The following is a 20,670-nucleotide window of genomic DNA, read 5'->3' on the forward strand; positions in this document are numbered from 1 at the left end:
CCGTGATGTCTTCCTCAAATCCCTCATCTTGCAGGTCTTGGTCATCAATTTCCTCCACCAGCCTGTCTTCATCCTCTGGGTTCTGGAGCACTGGAGTCAGTGTTTTGCCAGTCTGGCTGTAAAGGTACGCTATTCCGAGCAATTCACCTACAAGAATAAAATGGAAAAAAATTAAGTTTTCTTAATATTTTGTCTAGTAAATTTAAGGCTAAATCGATAACTTAGTATAATATTACAAAATAACAGATTAATGAATTTCTTGCCTGTATATGCTCCAGGAGGGCGATAGCGCTCATCCCAGGGCTTCCCAAAGACTGTCTGGCTAAGCTGGTCCACAGCCTCTCTCATGGCACTGCCATATGACCGGATGGAGGACGCTCCTTTTATGGCATCTTCCATCCGGTCATCATTCCAACGCATCAAGCCCTCAAGGAGATAGGCCTGAAAATGCGCATCACTGGCACTGGTTCCTAAAAGTTACATAAATAAAAAAGGTTTTATACGTCACATATGTACAAGATATTTACTACACATGAGATGCTATGAAGTAACTGGTAACATGTAATAGAGTTATGTAATTACATTAAAAAATGATTGTCGTTATAACCAGAGTTACTAGTGACTTGTCAGGCAAGACAGCTTTGTCAATGCTTTTATGACATCAGAAAATAACTGTAATATTACTGTCAATTGTGACATTTATTAATGTGACATTACTTTAATGTAATGGAAGCAGTTACAGTGCTTACATGTTTTACAGAAAAATTAGTAACCCATATGTATGTAATACCTGGAATAAAACGGTTCAGGTGGAGGTGGAATGACTCCAAGGAGGTAGAGCCTTGAGCACACCTGTAGCAGCACAGCTCCACACCGCCTTTCTTCAGTGTCCCCTTCTTTATGTATAGCGGAAAGTGCTCTGGGTCTTGGATACACTGTACGTGCTTCCGCTGTTCTTTCCATATCTGCTGGATCCGTTTGTGGTTCAGAAGTGGAACTCCGAGAGTGTCCTTCCCGTCCGCACTGTCAAACTGATCAATCAGTTTCCCAATCAATATGGTGGTCTCCTCCTCCCCCCTGGTCCTCCTCCGGCAGTGCAGTGCCAACTCCCTCCGGTTAATGCGAGCACTGACCGCCTTTTCTGAGATGTAGCCAGTCTTCTTTGCCGCCAGCTCACCCTCCTTTGCACGGCGAAGAGCAGCCACATCCTCTGGATCCCACTGGAATATGGACATGGACAGACGTGCCATGAAGATCCCGTAGAGCGGATGAGCCTCTGTCGTGACACCTGCAGCAAATCGCTGCATGAAATGCCAGATGTCAAGGCGCACTTCAAGCTCATCCCACTCCGAAAACATGGCCTTAACCTGAGACTGGCCGTGCTGACTGCAGCAATATCTGTCCACGTACATCACTTTTGGGGATGCCTCTCCTGAAAAAAAAAAAAAAAAGGATAACAAAATAAAAACTCATAACTGTTCATTATGTACACGCACATATCCATATCTGGACAATTTCTGGATATAAACAGGGCTGTGATACCTTTTTTGTGGAGTCCATCTTGAGAACACAGCCAAGGACGGATGTAATTTTGGCCTTGACCTCGTCCAGTCGCCCCAGAACATCCCTGGCGTACACAGCTAACAGCCACTTAGGTTTAGGTAGGGCAGGTAAAAGGGGAGGCTCAGCAAACACAGGAGGCTGCACAAGGGAGGACCTTGTGAATGGTTCACAGGCAGTCAGGTACTGCAGGACACGCTGTGTCCATGCCTCACTGTGCTGTTCCATCAGCTTCTTGTAGAGCTGAGTCACACTGTTGCCCAGTGTCCTCTCCCTCATCATCCTCACCACCCGGTTGTCACATGAGTATCTAAGGAAACAACAGTATAATCATGCAAATGCTTTGGTTGGAAAAAATAACACAAATAAAAGCGCCTAATGGTTGTGATTATGAATTACCTGTATGTCAGCAAAGCTGGAAACTGACTGCAGTGGCCCATATCCAGCTGTCCCAAGATGTCCTCGTTCCAGGTTGGATACTTTTTTTTGCACTCCAGATACTCAGTGGCAAGGTCATACCACCCATCGATGTCCAAGACCTTGCACACGGTACGATAAAGTCCTGCCGCAGTAAGTCGGTGCTTACCACAGTCTGGGCGGACGCAGACAAGAGGAAACAACCACATAAGAAAATGGGCCGACAAAAGAAGAGGTCGGGTGAGGCGGGTGGCTGGGTGTTTATCAAAGAGGGCTGAGGAGGATACCACCAAAGCTTCAGCTGGGACACTATTTCTGAATTTCCGGTTCGCAGGTTGGCCTTAAACAGTGTGTTCCGGATCCACTCATGCTGGAAAGGTGGAAGATGATCTTTCCAGTGACCTGGAAGCTCAGCTGGTGGCTGATGATGAGGAAGATCTGGTGTCTGTGCTGTTTCCGCTGATGCACAGGCCTCTGAGTGAACAGTAACAAAAACAGTATAAGGATGACTGTTTAATTTGATAGTAATACGCCATAAATGCAGCCCACAAACAGCCGGCGAAGCAGTCATTTTGGACAATTATTAATAATAATTATGATTACATTTAGGAATAACAGTGAAGAAAATGGTATTAGTGTTAAGAAGCAAAGAACACAGTGTACACTTTATTGATGTAAGGAATATGGGATCAATACAGCTCTTTGAGAATGAGGATTAGATGGAATGGAGACAGGAAAATGAGTCGTGAGGAATTCAGTAAAAAAAGTAATGATGCCCACAGCCCACGGAGCTAAAGAGTGAGTGAGAAGAGCAAGCTTTGTGAAAAAGTTATCCAGTGATTGTTTAGCAACGGGAAAATTAGGAAACGCAAATAAATACACTGACACCTTTGGACATCCTTAAGGTTTGGAAGAAGTGCACTCAAAGAATGCATCCCGCTTGATGATGTCACATAATTCTGTGTTGTAAAAAATATATATTTAAAAACGTTTATTTATTTATTTTCAAAAATAATGGTTCTCAGTGGGTTTCCACAAAACATTCTTATAATATTTGCATTTGTGTCATATGCCACACCTGTATTTAGCTGTGCTTCACATTGTGATGCAGCAAATACCAGCTCCTCATCATCATCTTCCGTCGCAACGATCATTTGTTATTAAATTAGGGGCCGCTAAGACGACACCATTCTCTCTACACAGACTTTAAACGCGAACCTGTGAGAAACGCTGATGGCGTTCACATGCGTATTTAGAATTGGTTCTATAGTTATGTGCGTTTGAATATATGTGCGCAGGTTTGGAATTCCCTACAGACCAAGCCTAAACAAAGTACTGGGCTTACCTTATAAATTTTGATAGAGAATTTTATTTTATTTTGTCACTTCGGGTAGGAACGTGAAACGAAATTTCCCGACAACGCCTTATCTGTAGAGTGGTAAAGGGATCCTCCATAGGGAGAGACTAGTTGGCACTTCAGCACTGCGTTGTCATCGGGTCCAGGTGAAGGTCCTTCATCAGATCTGGATACGGCCTGGATCCGGGAGGCTACTGGAAAACCTCGAGATAAACACAGACACTAAAATTAGCGTAGATGCCATTCTTCTCATGATGTAACGAGTACATCAGGATTTATGGGAAGTGTTCCCGGTTCCGGCTGACCTAATCTATGCAGCCTAACATTGAATTATATAAGTCTATAATGTATTATGTGAATGCTAGGTCAAAGAGATGTGTCTTTAATCTGGCTTTGAACTGACAAGAGTGTGTCTGCTTCCCGGACAATGGTAGGAAGACTGTTCCAGAGTTTTGGTGCTAAATAGGAGAAGGATCTACCGCCAGCAGTCGATTTTGATATTCTAGGTATTATTAACTGGCCGGAAGTTTGAGATCGCAATAGACGTGAAGGACTATAATGCGTTAAGAGCTCGCTCAAGTACTGCAGAGCTAAACCATTTAGTGCTTTGTAAGTAATCAGCAATATTTAAAAATTTATGCAATGTTTAATAGGCAGCCAATGCAGTTTTGACAGAACCGGGCTAATATGGTCATACTTCCTGGTTCTGGTAAGAACTCGAGCTGCTGCGTTTTGGACCAGCTGTAGTTTGTTAATTAAGCGTGCAGGGCAACCACCCAGTAGAGCATTACAATAATCTAGCCTTGAGGTCATGAACGCATGAACTAATTGTTCCGCATTTGTCAATGTGGTCATTTGTCAAGCATATGGCGTAATTTAGATATATTTTTAAGATGGAAAAATGCGGTTTTACAGATACTAGACACGTGACAAGCTGGGGAACATTAGTCTGTATAAGAAGGGGAAGAAGGGGGGAGAAAAAAAGAAAAAAAAAGTGAGGAAGTCATAGGTTCGAATCCACACCGTCACATAAAATATTTGATTTTATCGATTGTTTAGTTTCTAAGTTTGATTTAAAAAGTAGTGTGTGTATTTGATTTTTATCGATTGTTTCATTTCTAAGTTTAATTTTTCTTTTTGAAGTAAACCATTTGAATTCATTATAAAATTTCATCCATAATGCTAAGATAGTCATTTTTGTCCAAATGCATTTAAGGTAATCATTTATTATGACAGTAGGGGCAAAATAACCCCCTTATTACTGCATTCACACTATATTGTAATATATTCAGAGTTAAAAGGAACAGCTACTTGACACTGAATGCAACTGAACACTGATTTTTATTACATGCAATAAAACAAATAAATACAACACACCAGTCTTCATAGAGAAACAGATTTATTAACTATATACATATTAGAAAAATGTGGAAAAGTACTAAATTCACCATATGGAACAACAAAAGAACACAAACATAAAAATAAGCATTTATGAACTATATAAAATATAAGTATATAAAAATATATGTATGTGCACTGTACTTATATATAATAGTTTATTGTTGTTTAATATTTATTATATATTTCAATATGTATTATAGTGTAATTATACATACTCACATATACATATTACAAATATTTTTGTATTTTATTCAATATTGTTTTCATAATAATAATAATACAAGATTAAAAAAAAAGTGCACAGTATAATACTTTAAAATGAAATATGGCTGGAAGATTAAAAAAAAAAACCCAGAGCTGAGCCAACCAAGAGAGCAAAATGAATAAATCACACAGACACACAAGTGTTATTTTCTCATATTCTGTAACCACTGCTCCTTGGTAATTGTCTCTTTATTTGGGCAAAATATTTTGCCTTTGTACTGGCTATGGCCAGTTTCTTGTGTACGAAATTGGCCACACTTTCTGCACGTATTTGCATTTACAGTACGATTGTACGACCGTTTGGTTGGGGTGGCTGTGACATTTGCAGGTGGGTCAGAGGAAATTGCTCCAGGGTTAATGGTGGAAAATGGGCCTGGGCAGGGCAACAGTACCATCTGAGACACAACAGGGGCAGTGGGTGTGTCAGGAACCAATGATTGTGGTGCTGTCGGCCTGGGATAAATTGTCCTTAGCTGGCTGAACGTGGCTGAACGCTGAGGGTGCAAGGCTGATGGCTCAAATGAAAATGCTGTGGCAGATGTACAGGTAGCTGAGGGCTGGATCTTTCTAAACTTTGTCTTTGCCTGTCCAGCTGTGTCTTGTGGCATCTGGTAGCTATGCAACTGGTGGCTATATTGTGGAGGCACAACAGGCTGCACTTGTGCTGGAGGCAGAGCATCCAATGCCACTGGACGTGCCTCAGGAAGATCCAGCCCTTGCAACAGCACTGAGACCTCCTGACCCTTTAAACGTTCATTGTGCCATGTTGTAAGGGTCCTCTGATTTACCTCAACTAGCTGAAGGGTTGTTTCGCTCATCACCGTTCCATTGCTCAGGATTAGCTGCCGAATTCTTCTGTAATCGTGAAGAATTAGATCCCATCTTGACAGAGATTGTGTCCTCTGTTTTTTGGGGCTTCGGTGGATGTTACACAACCTTATGAAAATCATTTCAACAAGGCGACAACAATTAGGCCACTGTGCTGGAGAGCCGCTAGAACCCAAAACACATCTCTTTGTGCTGTCGACACCAGGAGTAAAGACAGCTTTCTTTTTAGGGGACCTAAAACATCCTGTAAGTAGCCTGTCTTGATGACGAGCAGCATACATCACCCTGTCTTTGTCAAATTGGTCCAGGTTCTGCCACAAACCCACAATGGTCGCAACTTGTTGGTTGGTAAGTGTGAGGCTCGCCTGTGTGCGCAGCTCCACCAGACACTCCGCCAACTCATCCACCCGGTCCATTCCAGGAATGCAGTGCTTGTCAACAACCTGGAAAAATATAACTGTTGGTTAGATAATTACATGCTGTTAAGTGAGTTTGTGGATTTTCTGCTTAAGGGCGAATGAATAAATGAGAAACAATTGGTCTAGAAAAGAAAATTTTACCATTGCTGAGGGCAGTGGTGCAGCTGGTGGAGTCTGGACACCGGGCACTGGTGGAGCCTGGAAACAGGGCAGTGGTGCAGCTGGTGGAGCCTGGACACAGGGCACTGGTGGAGCCTGGAAACAGGGCAGTGGTGCAGCTGGTGGAGCCTGGAAACAGGGCAGTGGTGCAGCTGGTGGAGCCTGGACACCGGGCACTGGTGGAGCCTGGAAACAGGGCAGTGGTGCAGCTGGTGGAGCCTGGACACAGGGCACTGGTGGAGCCTGGAAACAGGGCAGTGGTGCAGCTGGTGGAGCCTGGAAACAGGGCAGTGGTGCAGCTGGTGGAGCCTGGAAACAGGGCAGTGGTGCAGCTGGTGGAGCCTGGACACAGGGCAGTGGTGCAGCTGATGGAGTCTGGACACCGGGCAGTGGTGCAGCTGATGGAGTCTGGACACCGGGCACTGGTGGAGCCTGGAAACAGGGCAGTGGTGCAGCGGAAGGAGTCTGAACACCGGGCACTGGTGGAGCCTGGAAACAGGGCAGTGGTGCAGCAGGTGGGACTGGTGGACCTATAAGGAATGAGTCATCTAATGCCACAAGATTTGTCACTGTGGCTTCCTCTCCCAACAAATCAATGAAACCCTCATCCTCTTCCCCTTGCTCCTCCACATCTATCTCCTCCAGCAACTGAGAGGTCCTATCGGAGGTAGGGCACATGTCCTCCAAGGGCTGACTATTCTGCCTCAACAAATATTGCACTCCAATGAGCTCCCCTGAGGAAATATTTGTAACAGGAAACATTTTTAAAGGAAATTAATCAGAAAGGTTTATTAAAATGCAGTAAATCTTTTTGTTGTCAGCTTGTGCATGAACAAAAAATCTGTAATTCAGAGGGCATCATAAAAAAACAGGGTTACTCTATATTCTAGTATGAATTTTATTTTCTGCCCTGACACCTAGGACACAGAATCCAGTGTACAAAAATTCTGGTAGTATTATTTTTCTCTGATCTGTCAAAAATTACATCATTTTTGTCCAGAAACACTTGTAATTTTACCAAAAACATTGTGAACTGCATTTATCAAAATATATTTACCTGTGTATACTGCAGGTGGAGTGAAGCTAGGGACCAATTTCCTGCCATACAACTTGTTGTAGTTCTCATTGACAGAGTAAACCAGCTCCCCTGTGTAAGTACGCAGGGTTGAACTTCCACCTGCAACAGCAGCAGCAGCCCGGTCCTGATTCCAGCGTAACAAACCTTCCAGGAGGTAAATCTGGAAGTTCAGGCTGTTTGCGCTGTTCCCTAGAAAAATAAATAGAAAGCCAAACATTGTTTTAAGAAACTGCAAAAGAGAAAATATTATCTGTTAACTGCAAATATCTAAATAAACAGGAATTAGTGGCAAGATGTGGTATAATTTGTCATGACAAAGCTGGAATAAATCTGTTTAGGTGGCAGTGAAATGATTCCAGGGATGTGGAGCCTCTGGCACACCTATACGTTTTTAGAACCATCCCACCCTTGTTTATGGTTCCAGTTTCCGTGTAGAGTGGCATATCTGGAGGGTCCTGGATACAGGTGACGTGCCGTCTCTGGACATGCCAGATGTGCTGCATCCTCACACTGTCAAGGAGAGGAACACCAAGGGCATCATTCCCCTTGCCACCCATGAGCTCTCTGATGAGGATATCAAGGAGGCGGATAGTGGTTTCCTCTCCTCGTGTTCTCCTCCTGCAGTGTTGGGCCAGCTCATCTTTGCTTATATGACGGTCAAGCTCTGCCGCTGTCATTGCAGGCCAGCCCTGTTGGGTGAGTTGCTCCCTCTTGGCCCTTCTCAGCAGAGTGAGATCCCCTGCGTCCCACTCAAAAATACAGGACGACAACCTACCCATAAAAGTAGGGTACAACTGGTGAGCATCAGTGGTGCACCCTACTGCCAAACGTCGCATAAAATGCCAAATGTCTAGGCGAACAATGACATCGGGCCAGCTGCTGAACCGTCTCTTCAGTTTAGTCTCTCCCACTTCCTTGCAACAGTCACAGTCCACATACAGGATAGTGGGAGGATCAACACCAGCTCTCTGGTACCTCTCCATAAGCCCTGCAGCCATGAGGTCTAACCCAGCCCCTTCATTCGCAGTCAGGACACTCATCAGCACCTGACCTACCTCATTGCCTACTGAGGTAAGCCACTGTGCTGTGCCTTTTGCAGGCCCACTCAACTTCTTGGTGATCTAAAAGAAACAATAAACATAGCAAATAATACAACATACATCCAAATCAGTAACATTGAAAAATAAAGCTATTTTGGTCTAACAATTCATTATAGAAAGGGGTACAGTCATTAAAGCAGCTCCTCTAACCTTCTTAGTTGAATCCATTTTTAAAATTGATCCATACGTGGATGTGATGCTGGCCTTGATGTGATCGAGCCTGTTGAGGATGTCCTGACTGTATACAGTGAGGAGCCATTTGTAGCTGGGTACTGGAGCAAGTGGTGGTGGTTCCTGGAAGTGCAGTGGCTGCAGGCCAGGCTTATCTAAAAAGGCCACACACTCTGATGTGTACCGAGCCACACGTTTTAACCACTCCTCACTGTGGTTCTCCCTCAGCTGGCCGATGATCCTCACTGGGCCATTCCCCATGCCCCTCTCACGCAACAAGCGAATAACTCGAATGTCACAGGCATACCTTGGAAAAAAGTATTTATTCAAATATCTTATTATCAGGTATCTAATTATTGTAGGAAGTATTTATCAAAAAAGGTAGCATATGAGCAACATGACTGCAAAATATTTACTTGCGTGTGAGGATGATCCTGAATTCAGATCGATGGGCCAGGTCCAACTGCTGCAGCACAGCATGACTCCAGGACAGGTAGCTGGTTCTACATCTGGTACAGATCAGGGTCTCTGTCACCAGGTTGTAGTATCTGTCAATATCTAACACCTGTCGTACTCTCCTGTGCAGACCACCACCACACAGCTGATGCCTGGCACAGGCAGGATTAGTACACTGGAGCCGCACCTTCCATAGCCTATATGGCATCCAGAGCAAGAGCCGCTGTGAAAAAAATCTATCAGGTGCTGGAGCTTGGTGGTACAACAGGGCTGGTGGTGGGGGGTGATACCACAGCTGCAGGTTTTCACGCAGCTCCAGCTTACCCTTTGCACCAACCCTAAAAAGTGCTTCCGACACCCACTTCTGGTCCTGCTGTGGCATTGTCTGTGGCCACAGTAGTGGGAGATCCGCAGGGTCTTCTGGCTGAGATGAGACCTGCTGATATTATCAAAAATATTGGTTTAAATAAAAGTTAAGAGAGCATTAAATAAAAGGCATGTTTATATTTTGAATGACATCTTACTGTGCTCCTCACAACAGCAAACTCAGAATTAATCGACGGTGTTGCTGTTTCTTTGGTGTGTTGTGATCTCTGAGCTGGAGGAAGGAAGAAGGAAGAGGAGGACTTGATGACAGGCCGATGAGGTTTGGGGGATAGAGGAGGACGAGCAGGACGACGAGGATCAGAGGGTGGGCATGAAGCTGCAGCTGAACTGGAGTGCTCTAATGTCTGTGGAGTCAAACGTTATGATTAATCTATAAAGGGGATTGGATTTTTTATGAAATAAAATGATGTAGTGTCATGATAAAAGAAGTCATGATGTCTTTCATATTAACCTGAGAGGTTTTCCTCTGGATGCTTAAATTGGGTTTCACTGCTGCCACATGTGAGCCTCCAAACCTTGACTTTTCAAACTGAAAGGAAAATGTTAGGAAAAATATAGGAAAATGTTGAGATGTTTCAATGTCTGCAGTGATACCTGCAATCGTAAGGTCTGCTCACCATTGACAATGTCAGCTTAGCTTTCTTTGCAGGATGTGACACATCACTGATGGAGGGTGTGCTTTGTGCAGGGGTGCTCTGTGATGCATCCACTGTGACTGGTGGATGAACCTGTGATACATGCATTAAGATATACCACACACATAATATTATACAGTCCTCCTAATGCCTCATTTTAGATATGAAGACACATTGATATTGCAAACACATCTATCTAGTTATGCAACTTGAACTAGGCTAATTGAAGTTACCTTGTGAAATCCACAAATACACTTCTGAGCTTCCTTCAGAAGGGTGGTCTGCCCCCTCATTTGCAGAGGGCATTTTTCTATCTGTGAACATAAAGTGTAGCTATGACACTGTAGTCCATGTTATCTCAAAACAGTCATCTTAATTATATCAATATTACATTGTATTTACATTGTAAATAATTGCTTATCCATACACATAAATAAAAATAGCACAATGTATTATCATAAGAGTTTATTAGTTCACCCATGAATCTAGCTACATAATTTACCTTCTGATACAACTCATGCCATCTTTTTTGTCGGGGAGAAGGTCTATTCCCCTCCCTCGATGGCCAAACTCCTGTTCGGGCAAAACTCTCCAGACGCGCAAGCCAGTCAGCATCGCTCATGCCTTTGTGTGACTTAGTTGAAGCCATGTCGTTGCCTGAAACAATACAGAGCATGTTACACTAACTGCCATTGTAGCCCGGCAACACGGCATTAACCCTCCTGTTGTGTTCATTTCATGTTAGCTAGTTTTGTGTTCCTGGTCCAAAATGACCACCACATTATAGCAGTTTATAAATCCAAAATAATACATACTGTATATCATCACCTAATGTTGTGATAGATCTTTTTATCAACTTAAGTTTTTGTAAACATTAGCCTACAAGTTTTTAACTTCTATTTGCTATTTATGGCCTGTATGCCTCATTGACCTGGGCTCATATAACTTGTTTTGGAGTAAAAAGTATAATGTATGGATATAACAAATACTCAGATTAAACATTGTGTTATTTCAACTGTGTACATCTGATAAATGGGCATGTGCCTGAATTTATTTTTATACATGTATTATATTCTCAGTCATTCAAATGACCACAGGTTAAACAAAACACCCAAAAGTTAAACATTATTCAAATTTATTTTGTGTGTTCAGATAATCAATTAAGTACAATGAGATTTATTGTACATTGATTTATCCATGTCCCAAGAAGTAACATACACTATCAGATATGCACTATCAGATATGCTATCTTACTATACTACAACGTTAATCCTGTCAATAAATAAATAAATTAACGTTACTGACAAAAATAAGTTAGGTATAAGTTAGGTAACGTTAAAAAAATAAGGTTTGCTTGCTAAAACTATTAACATTACAAATAGAGCTGCGGCAATTAACTTATACCCTATTATTTACACAATGACAGTTAACGTTAATTTACCTGATCATTTGAGGTAATCGTAAGGTAAGAAAACGTAAGCCATTTCATTAACAATAAATACAATAACTGTAAATAACATACCTGAGCAGCTTGCGGAATACAAATAACAGCGGAGATTGTGCTACGTGCGGTGATTGGTCTATGAAAAAATGGACCTTGCCATTTCATTGGACTGGCAAAAATAGAGAGAATATGAGCGGAGATTGGATGAAATTTGCTCAAAGATGGACTATGTGCGGTGATTGGTCTATGAAAAATGGACCTTGCCATTTCATTGGACGGGCAAAAATGGAGCTCGTAACGTAATTGGTTTTTAAAAGAAGGAACTCGTCATTGTATTGGATAGATTTTACAGACTTTTGGTTGTCAGGTACCGCCATTTCGGCCAGGTCCGAAGGTGGTTTAGCCAGCGGAGATTTTTGGGAGACCGTCCGTCACTTTCGAGGCGAGCAGAGCTGAAGGCCTGATTAGCTGAAGGTCCGAGAGAAAAACAGTGGCCCGTACGGGGATCGAACCCGCGACCTTGGCGTTATTAGCACCACGCTCTAACCAACTGAGCTAACCGGCCTCGCTCTGGCTACGTTCATCCCCAATTTCTCAGAAACATCCTGGTTTCCCTAATCAGGCTGAAGAGATTAAAAGCAAAGCCTGAGAACGGGCTCGTCCGGGATTTGAACCCGGGACCTCTCGCACCCTAAGCGAGAATCATACCCCTAGACCAACGAGCCAGCACGGGCACTGCTGCCTGGCCGCAAACATTTCCGCTTGCATGGCTCAAAGCGCAATATTTGTATTAAATCTACAACCAAATGGTAGCCAGTGCAGACGGAAGATCGAAAGGTCCCTGGTTTAATTAAAGGGATCGCTCCTCGACTTTGTCTTTGAGAGCGATGGACACCTCCCCTCGCTTGGCAAGGGGAATTAGCTCAAATGGTAGAGCGCTCGCTGCGCAAAGGAAGGGGCCCAATCTTTGCGCCCCGCACGCAAGCCAAAAAGACGCAGAAAACGGGAATGTGCCCACAAATTTCCCCTGCAACATTATTAGGGCTTTATTCCAGTGCGTTATGAAGTAGTTTTAGTTACATGTGAAACAAGTCACCCTCCGCGGGCTGGATTCGAACCTCTGTTCTGCGTGCGATCAACTGCGCCTGCGTCTTCATTTAATTATCTATGACATCATTATATTGGTTGATATTTTTTGTGTATTATAGTTTAAACATTTTTTTTGCATATTACATGTTTATGGTTTAATCAAATGAATAAAAACATTTCTTTAAATATGTGTTTTTGTGAGGGATATTTGATTGACCTGATTTATCAATTTGTTTTAAGACACTTCAAATGTTTTATTAAATTATTATTATTATTTTTAATATTGCATATTACATGTTGTTTATGGTTTAATAAAATGAATAAAATTGTTTCTTCAAATAGCCTATGTGTTTTTTGTGAGGGATATGATTTGATTGATATGATTTAACAGATTTATTTTAAGGCACTTCAAATGTTTTATTAAAATGAATACACACAAATATTTAAATGACACTTCAAATGTAAAATGTTTTATTAAAATGAATACACACAAATATTGAAATGAGTACACAGACACAAACACACACGTATATAAATATATATGTACATACACACTGGGTGGACACATGTACAGTAATATATACAAAATATACAAATTGTTTATTGAGGAGGCGGAGTTTGGCATGTATTTTGCTGGCGCTGTTCTGCCAACCAGTCATCTAAAGATTTTCCATTTGAGGCAGCCAAGCAAAATGTGGCATTACCATATCGGCTATGGCCAAACTCTTTGGTTTTGGGCTGCCCACATTTGCTGCACATGTTAAAGGTAACCCCTCGCACATACTTCCTCTTATGGACTCCGCTTTCCGTCTCCTGGGCCCTCCGGCGCCGGTTCCTCTGGGTGTAACGGGACACAGGTGCAGCAGACACAGGAGCAGGAGCAGGCGGAGCTGGGCCTGCACCGGATGTTGACGCACCAGAAGGGGGAATCACCATTGACACGGTCATGTCAGGGTTAAGGACTAGTGACAATGACCCAGGTGCTGAAATGGGCTGCACAAGTCCTGATGCTGTGGGGGCAGGTGCAATGGGGCACACCATGGTGGTGGCAGCAGCGGGCCGTCGACCTGGTCGCAGAAGAGGAGCCTGTCCTTCTCGATTTGGCGGGAAGATAAAAGTATGTTTTGGGCCTGAGGTCGATGCCGCTTCATCCAATTTTTCCCTCGGTGGAGGAAGCTGCGTATCAGCCACAGCAATTGGGTCAGGTGGAGTCAGTCCCTGAGCGAGGACACTCATTTCCTGTTTCTTCTGCTGCCGTTGAAACCTGAAAATAAATTACATGTATTATATATATATATATATATATATGTTTATAGAAGTATTCAGTTAATTTGAAGCAAATAATGTGCCTTGCTTACCACTGAATGAGTGTCTTCTGGTTTATCTCAAACAGCTGGATCATTGTTTCATCCATTAGCCTGCGATTGTTAAGCACCAGCTCTCGGATGTGGTGGTAATCCGAGAGGATTTTAGACCACCTGGGGGTGCAAACTCCAGCCTTCTTGGTCGGCGACTTGTGTAAAGCACACAGCTTTGTACAAATGGCCTCAACCAAGCGGCTGGTGCTGGGCCACTGTGCTGGACCCCCGGGATGTCCAATCAGACACCGTTTCACACTCTCCACACCCGGTGTGACTCCGGACCGTTTCGGTGCCTTAAAGCGTCCATGTGTCAGCTGAGGCTGATGTCGAGGCTGATAGTTGACCCGCTGTTTGTCTGTGTCATGGAGAGCTGTCCACAGCTGGATGGCCTCTGTCACCTGCAGGTCAGTGAGGTAAGGAGCCTCACGAAGACCAACCAGGTAACCAGCCAGATCCTGGACCTTGTCCCACCCAGCGATGCCATCAGGCCCAATGACTGCTCCCTAGTAAATTCAGATTCATGTTAATATATGTGGAATAAAATGAGATTGAAATTAAATAAAGCCCTTAAAGTGTCTTACCTGAGTTTCGTCGGAGAGACTGCTTCCAGTGTCAGATGGCTGTGACAACACTGAAGGCGCAGGGGCAAGATGCTGTCCTTCTTCCAGTGACACGTCAGCCATTGATACGTCAGCCAGTGATGCTGGGGACTGAGGCTGAGGCACAGATGAGGGGCTGTTTGCGAGATCACCGCAAGGGTCATTCTCGTACAGCACTGGAACTGTGATGTCCTCCGTGATGTCTTCCTCAAATCCCTCATCTTGCAGGTCTTGGTCATCAATTTCCTCCACCAGCCTGTCTTCCTCCTCTGGGTTCTGGAGCACTGGAGTCAGTGTTTTGCCAGTCTGGCTGTAAAGGTACTCTATTCCGAGCAATTCACCTACAAGAATAAAATGGAAAAAAATAAAGTTTTGTTAATATTTTGTCTAGTAAATTTAAGGCTAAATAGATAACTTAGTATAATATTACAAAATAACAAATTAATGAATTTCTTGCCTGTATATGCTCCAGGAGGGCGATAGCGCTCATCCCAGGGCTTCCCAAAGACTCTCTGGCTAAGCTGGTCCACAGCCTCTCTCATGGCACTGCCATATGACCGGATGGAGGACACTCCTTTTATGGCATCTTCCATCCGGTCATCATTCCAACGCATCAAGCCTTCAAGGAGATAGGCCTGAAAATGCGCATCACTGGCACTGGTTCCTAAAAGTTACATAAATAAAAAAGGTTTTATACGTCACATATGTACAAGATATTTACTACACATGAGATGCTATGAAGTAACTGGTAACATGTAATAGAGCTATGTAATTACATTAAACAATTATTGTCGTTATAACCAGAGTTACTAGTGACTTGTCAGGCAAGACAGCTTTGTCAATGCTTTTATGACATCAGAAAAGAAATGTAATATTACTGTAAATTGTGACATTTATTAATGTGACATTACTTTAATGTAAATAGAAGCAGTTACAGTGCTTACATGTTTTACAGAAAAATGTGTAACCCATATGTATGTAATACCTGGAATAAAACGGTTCAGGTGGAGGTGGAATGACTCCAAGGAGGTAGAGCCTCGAGCACACCTGTAGCAGCACAGCTCCACACCGCCTTTCTTCAGTGTCCCCTTCTTTATGTATAGCGGAAAGTGCTCTGGGTCTTGGATACACTGTACGTGCTTCCGCTGTTCTTTCCATATCTGCTGGATCCGTTCGTGGTTCAGAAGTGGAACTCCGAGAGTGTCCTTTCCGTCCGCACTGTCAAACTGATCAATCAGTTTCCCAATCAATATGGTGGTCTCCTCCTCCCCCCTGGTCCTCCTCCGGCAGTGCAGTGCCAACTCCCTCCGGTTAATGCGAGCACGGACCGCCTTTTCTGAGATGTAGCCAGTCTTCTTTGCTGCCAGCTCACCCTCCTTTGCACGGCGAAGAGCAGCCACATCCTCTGGATCCCACTCGAATATGGACATGGACAGACGTGCCATGAAGATCCCGTAGAGCGGATGAGCCTCTGTCGTGACACCTGCAGCAAATCGCCGCATGAAATGCCAGATGTCAAGGCGCACTTCAAGCTCATCCCACTCCGAAAACATGGCCTTAACCTGAGACTGGCCGTGCTGACTGCAGCAATCTCGGTCCACGTACATCACTTTTGGGGATGCCTCTCCTGCCTCTCGGTAGCGTTTCATTAGGCCAGCTGCCATGGGGTCCAGTGCATGTCCCTCGGCGGCTGTTAGGACAGAGACAAGGACTTGGCCGTGTTCGTTACCCACATTAGTGCACCAGGCAGCTGTTCCTGAAGCAGCACCGGCAAGTTTTTTTGTGACCTATTGGGGAAAACAGAAGGGTAAAAAAAAAGAAAAAAGTATAACAAAATAAAAACTCATAACTGTTCATTATGTACACGCACATATCCATATCTGGACAATTTCTGGATATAAACAGGGCTGTGATACCTTTTTTGTGGAGTCCATCTTGAGAACACAGCCAAAGACGGATGTAATTTTGGCCTTGACCTCGTCCAGTCGCCCCAGAACATCCCTGGCGTACACAGCTAACAGCCACTTAGGTTTAGGTAGGGCAGGTAAAAGGGGAGGCTCAGCAAACACAGGAGGCTGCACAAGGGAGGACCTTGTGAATGGTTCACAGGCAGTCAGGTACTGCAGGACACGCTGTGTCCAGGCCTCACTGTGCTGTTCCATCAGCTTCTTGTAGAGCTGAGTCACACTGTTGCCCAGTGTCCTCTCCCTCATCATCCTCACCACCCGGTTGTCACATGAGTACCTAAGGAAACAACAGTATAATCATGCAAATGCTTTGGTTGGAAAAAATAACACAAATAAAAGCGCCTAATGGTTGTGATTATGAATTACCTGTATGTCAGCAAAGCTGGAAACTGACTGCGGTGGCCCATATCCAGCTGTCCCAAGATGTCCTCGTTCCAGGCTGGATACTTTTTTTTGCAGCGTTTGCACTCCAGATACTCAGTGGCAAGGTCATACCACCCATCGATGTCCAAGACCTTGCGCACGGTACGATAAAGTCCTGCCGCAGTAAGTCTGTGCTTACCACAGTCTGGGCGGACGCAGACAAGAGGAAACAACCACATCTTTAGCGGCATCCATAAGAAAATGGGCCGACAAAAGAAGAGGTCGGGTGAGGCGGGTGGCTGGGTGTTTATCAAAGGGGGCTGAGGAGGATACCACCAAAGCTTCATCTGGGACACTATTTCTGGCTTTCCGGTTCGCAGGTTGGCCTTAAACAGTGTGTTCCGGATCCACTCATGCTGGAAAGGTGGAAGATGATCTTTCCAGTGACCTGGAAGCTCAGCTGGTGGCTGATGATGAGGAAGATCTGGTGTCTGTGGTGTTTCCGCTGATGCACAGGCCTCTGAGTGAACAGTAACAAAAACAGTGTAAGGATGACTGTTTAATTTGATAGTAATACGCCATAAATGCAGCCCACAAACAGCCAGCGAAGCAGTAATTTTGGACAATTATTAATAATAATTATGATTACATTTAGGAATAACAGTGAAGAAAATGGTATTAGTGTTAAGAAGCAAAGAACACAGTGTACACTTTATTGATGTAAGGAATATGGGATCAATACAGCTCTTTGAGAATGAGGATTAGATGGAATGGAGACAGGAAAATGAGTCGTGAGGAATTCAGTAAAAAAAGTAATGATGCCCACAGCCCACGGAGCTAAAGAGTGAGTGAGAAGAGCAAGCTTTGTGAAAAAGTTATCCAGTGATTGTTTAGCAACGGGAAAATTAAGAAACGCAAATAAATACACTGACACCTTTGGACATCCTTAAGGTTTGGAAGAAGTGCACTCAAAGAATGCATCCCGCTTGATGATGTCACATAATTCTGTGTTGTAAAAAAAATATATTTAAAAATGTTTATTTATTTATTTTCAAAAATAATGATTCTCAGTGGGTTTCCACAAAACATTCTTATAATATTTGCATTTGTGTCATATGCCACACCTGTATTTAGCTGTGCTTCACATTGTGATGCAGCAAATACCAGCTCCTCATCATCATCTTCAGCAGTGGGAATGGAAGTGCCTGGAGCACAAATGTTAAAACTATTACTGTGATCAATACACGGAGACAATTATGTAAGATGTTGCTTACTTACCAGTTGCGAATAGCTGCTTTCGGGCCAAATGTTTGGCTGGGGGTTCTGCTGCCGGAGGAGGTAAAGTGGATTGCAGTAATGGATCTGGAAACAACAAGTGGACAAGTTTGCCATAACGATAAATTAATACATGTAGAAATGCTGTAGGGAAAATTCTATATTCACACTCCTACTCACAGGGTTTAACTGGTGACATTAGTTTTTTTGCCAGCTGTGAAGGTGACAAATGTTTGCCACGCACCAACAGCGCTTTCACAGTGGCGGTCTGCTTTACACCAGTTCGGATGGCTGTAGGTGGAGGTGCAGAGGCACTGGAGGCTGCAGGTGGACGTGCAGGCTGATGTACCCTGGTCCCCATTTCAGAAGCCTGTCTTTTCAGGACATACGCCTTGAAAATGGCCATGTTGGTGTTGGGCCTGGCATCTGCCTTAACCAGGTACCTGATGAGGGCTTCGGCCTCCTTGCTCTGGTCCTCAAAAACATCCTTCATGGACCGGCCCTGAAAGTCACCAAACTCCACCATCAAGCAGCCCTGGTCTCCAGTTGCCCGGGCTTCTGCTTGCATTCCCTGCTTCCTCTTATATTTCTCCACTTCTTCTGCCATCTCTCTAATATAAGAAGTGTACTGTAGGAACAGTTGTTTGTTTTCTGACAGGGGGGTTGTCTGCGCTTTCTCACTGGAAATGCTGAGCACCAAATATACTGCGTACCCCAGAGAGTTTTCCAGGAGCCATCTAAAACTCTGACCCTGGTACTTCCCAAACTGAAGTTTGCAGTGAGCCAGTACTAAAAACTGGTCACTGGGATCTCCACCGTTTGTGAAGACAAAATTACTTGCCTCTGCCAGCACCTCCTCCTTTGATTTGGCCCTTCCAGACACCACATTTTCAAGACCATTCGCCTCCACCGATGGCGCCATGAGGAGACGGTTTGATGTTGCCGACTGGCGGCGAAAAACGGGGTATGCGTACATTTTCTGAAATGAAAATCAGAGAGACTATTACCTCTTGCAATCTTAAAGATACTTGTATGTTAACTGTGTAATGATCATTTAACAAGCTACACACCAGGACTTAAATCATGTTTATCAGGCATTTTAGGAGACACAAGTCAGTGGGGAAATAAATTATATTTCAATTTTCCTATGAAATATTAGATATTATTATGAAAATCTTGACAATTACTACTAACACCCATTATTACACTTCTTTTTTCATTACATGTTGCCCCAAGAATAAATTAATATGCAAATTAGATACATAGATACATTGTATAAAATGGGAAAACCCGCTTATGGCCATTTTACACACATATTGCATAAAGCAAAATGATATATCAAATTATTCTGTTATATATTTTATAACATAGTTAATACCATTAATACCAAAAAAATACCATTGTTTTTGCCTATTTATGTCTTTTTAAATGAAATAATATTTAATAAATGAGTCCTAGTGTGTATAACATATATTTATGAATAAAACATTATTTAAAAAAAACATTTTTGTAAAAAAAGTTATTACTCTGAACAATGTAATTACAAAAAAAACAAACAAAAAAAACAACTAAATTAATAAAACTTTTTTTGGTCTCAAGAGGGATATAGCTTAATTAGCAGCCGGCTAATTAACTTAACAGTAGCATGTTTCTTTTCTGTATTTTATCATGGGAAAAGTTACAGGTTCACAGGTGCTGAAGTAACCCTGTGCTATACACGCTAGCTAGCTATATTGGCATGTTTAATTTTCCAAAAATACATACTGTATATGAATAAATAATGAACGATTATACAGTAATGAAGAATAGCCTTACCTGTTGCAAAGATGACAATAATAGCGGTCGCCGATTGGTCAAAAGTACGTCACAGAAGAGAAACACGATTGGTGAAAAGTAAGCCATGGGAGACAAACGCGATTGGTCAAAAGTAAGCAACAGGAGAGAAACGCGATTGGTCAAAAGTAAGCCACAGGAGAGAAACGTGATTGGCTCATGTGGGCTTACTTTGGGCTTACTTTGGCTCAACCGGTAGGAAGCAGGAGGCGCAAGCGAGAGGTAGCGGGATCGATGCCCGCATTCTCCAGGTGGTGTAACTCCCTAGATGAGCTTTTGAGGCTCACTGCTGCCGAAAAGTTTTTTCGGACGAGGGCCTGCGCACATTCCTGGCAAAAGCAGGTCCCACCGAGATTTGAACTCGGATCGCTGGATTCAGAGTCCAGAGTGCTAACCATTACACCATGGAACCTCGGCGTGGCTCACCTTTCCCCACCGGGCAGCAGAGAGTTAAGTCATTCAGCCTAGAAGCGCGATAGCAAGGAGCAAGTGAAGCCTTTGCTTTTT

General features: G+C 43.4%; 1 protein-coding gene across 1 annotated transcript; it reads right to left on the reverse strand.

Annotated features, from left to right (window-relative positions):
- Positions 1-7,284: 7,284 nt before the first annotated feature.
- Positions 7,285-10,881, reverse strand: LOC309497246 (uncharacterized protein; the record flags this gene model as incomplete). Its single annotated transcript, XM_082167476.1, has 10 exons — positions 7,285-7,322; positions 7,463-7,672; positions 7,890-8,604; positions 8,734-9,061; positions 9,171-9,646; positions 9,735-9,941; positions 10,049-10,126; positions 10,215-10,325; positions 10,466-10,546; positions 10,735-10,881. 10 exons carry the CDS (start codon positions 10,879-10,881, stop codon positions 7,285-7,287), a joined length of 2,391 nt encoding a protein of 796 aa, XP_082023602.1.
- Between the last annotated feature and the right edge of the window lie 9,789 nt (positions 10,882-20,670).

The sequence above is a fragment of the Leuciscus leuciscus genome, assembly GCF_965113295.1.
Source record: "Leuciscus leuciscus genome assembly, chromosome: 4".
Lineage (NCBI taxonomy): Eukaryota > Metazoa > Chordata > Actinopteri > Cypriniformes > Leuciscidae > Leuciscus > Leuciscus leuciscus.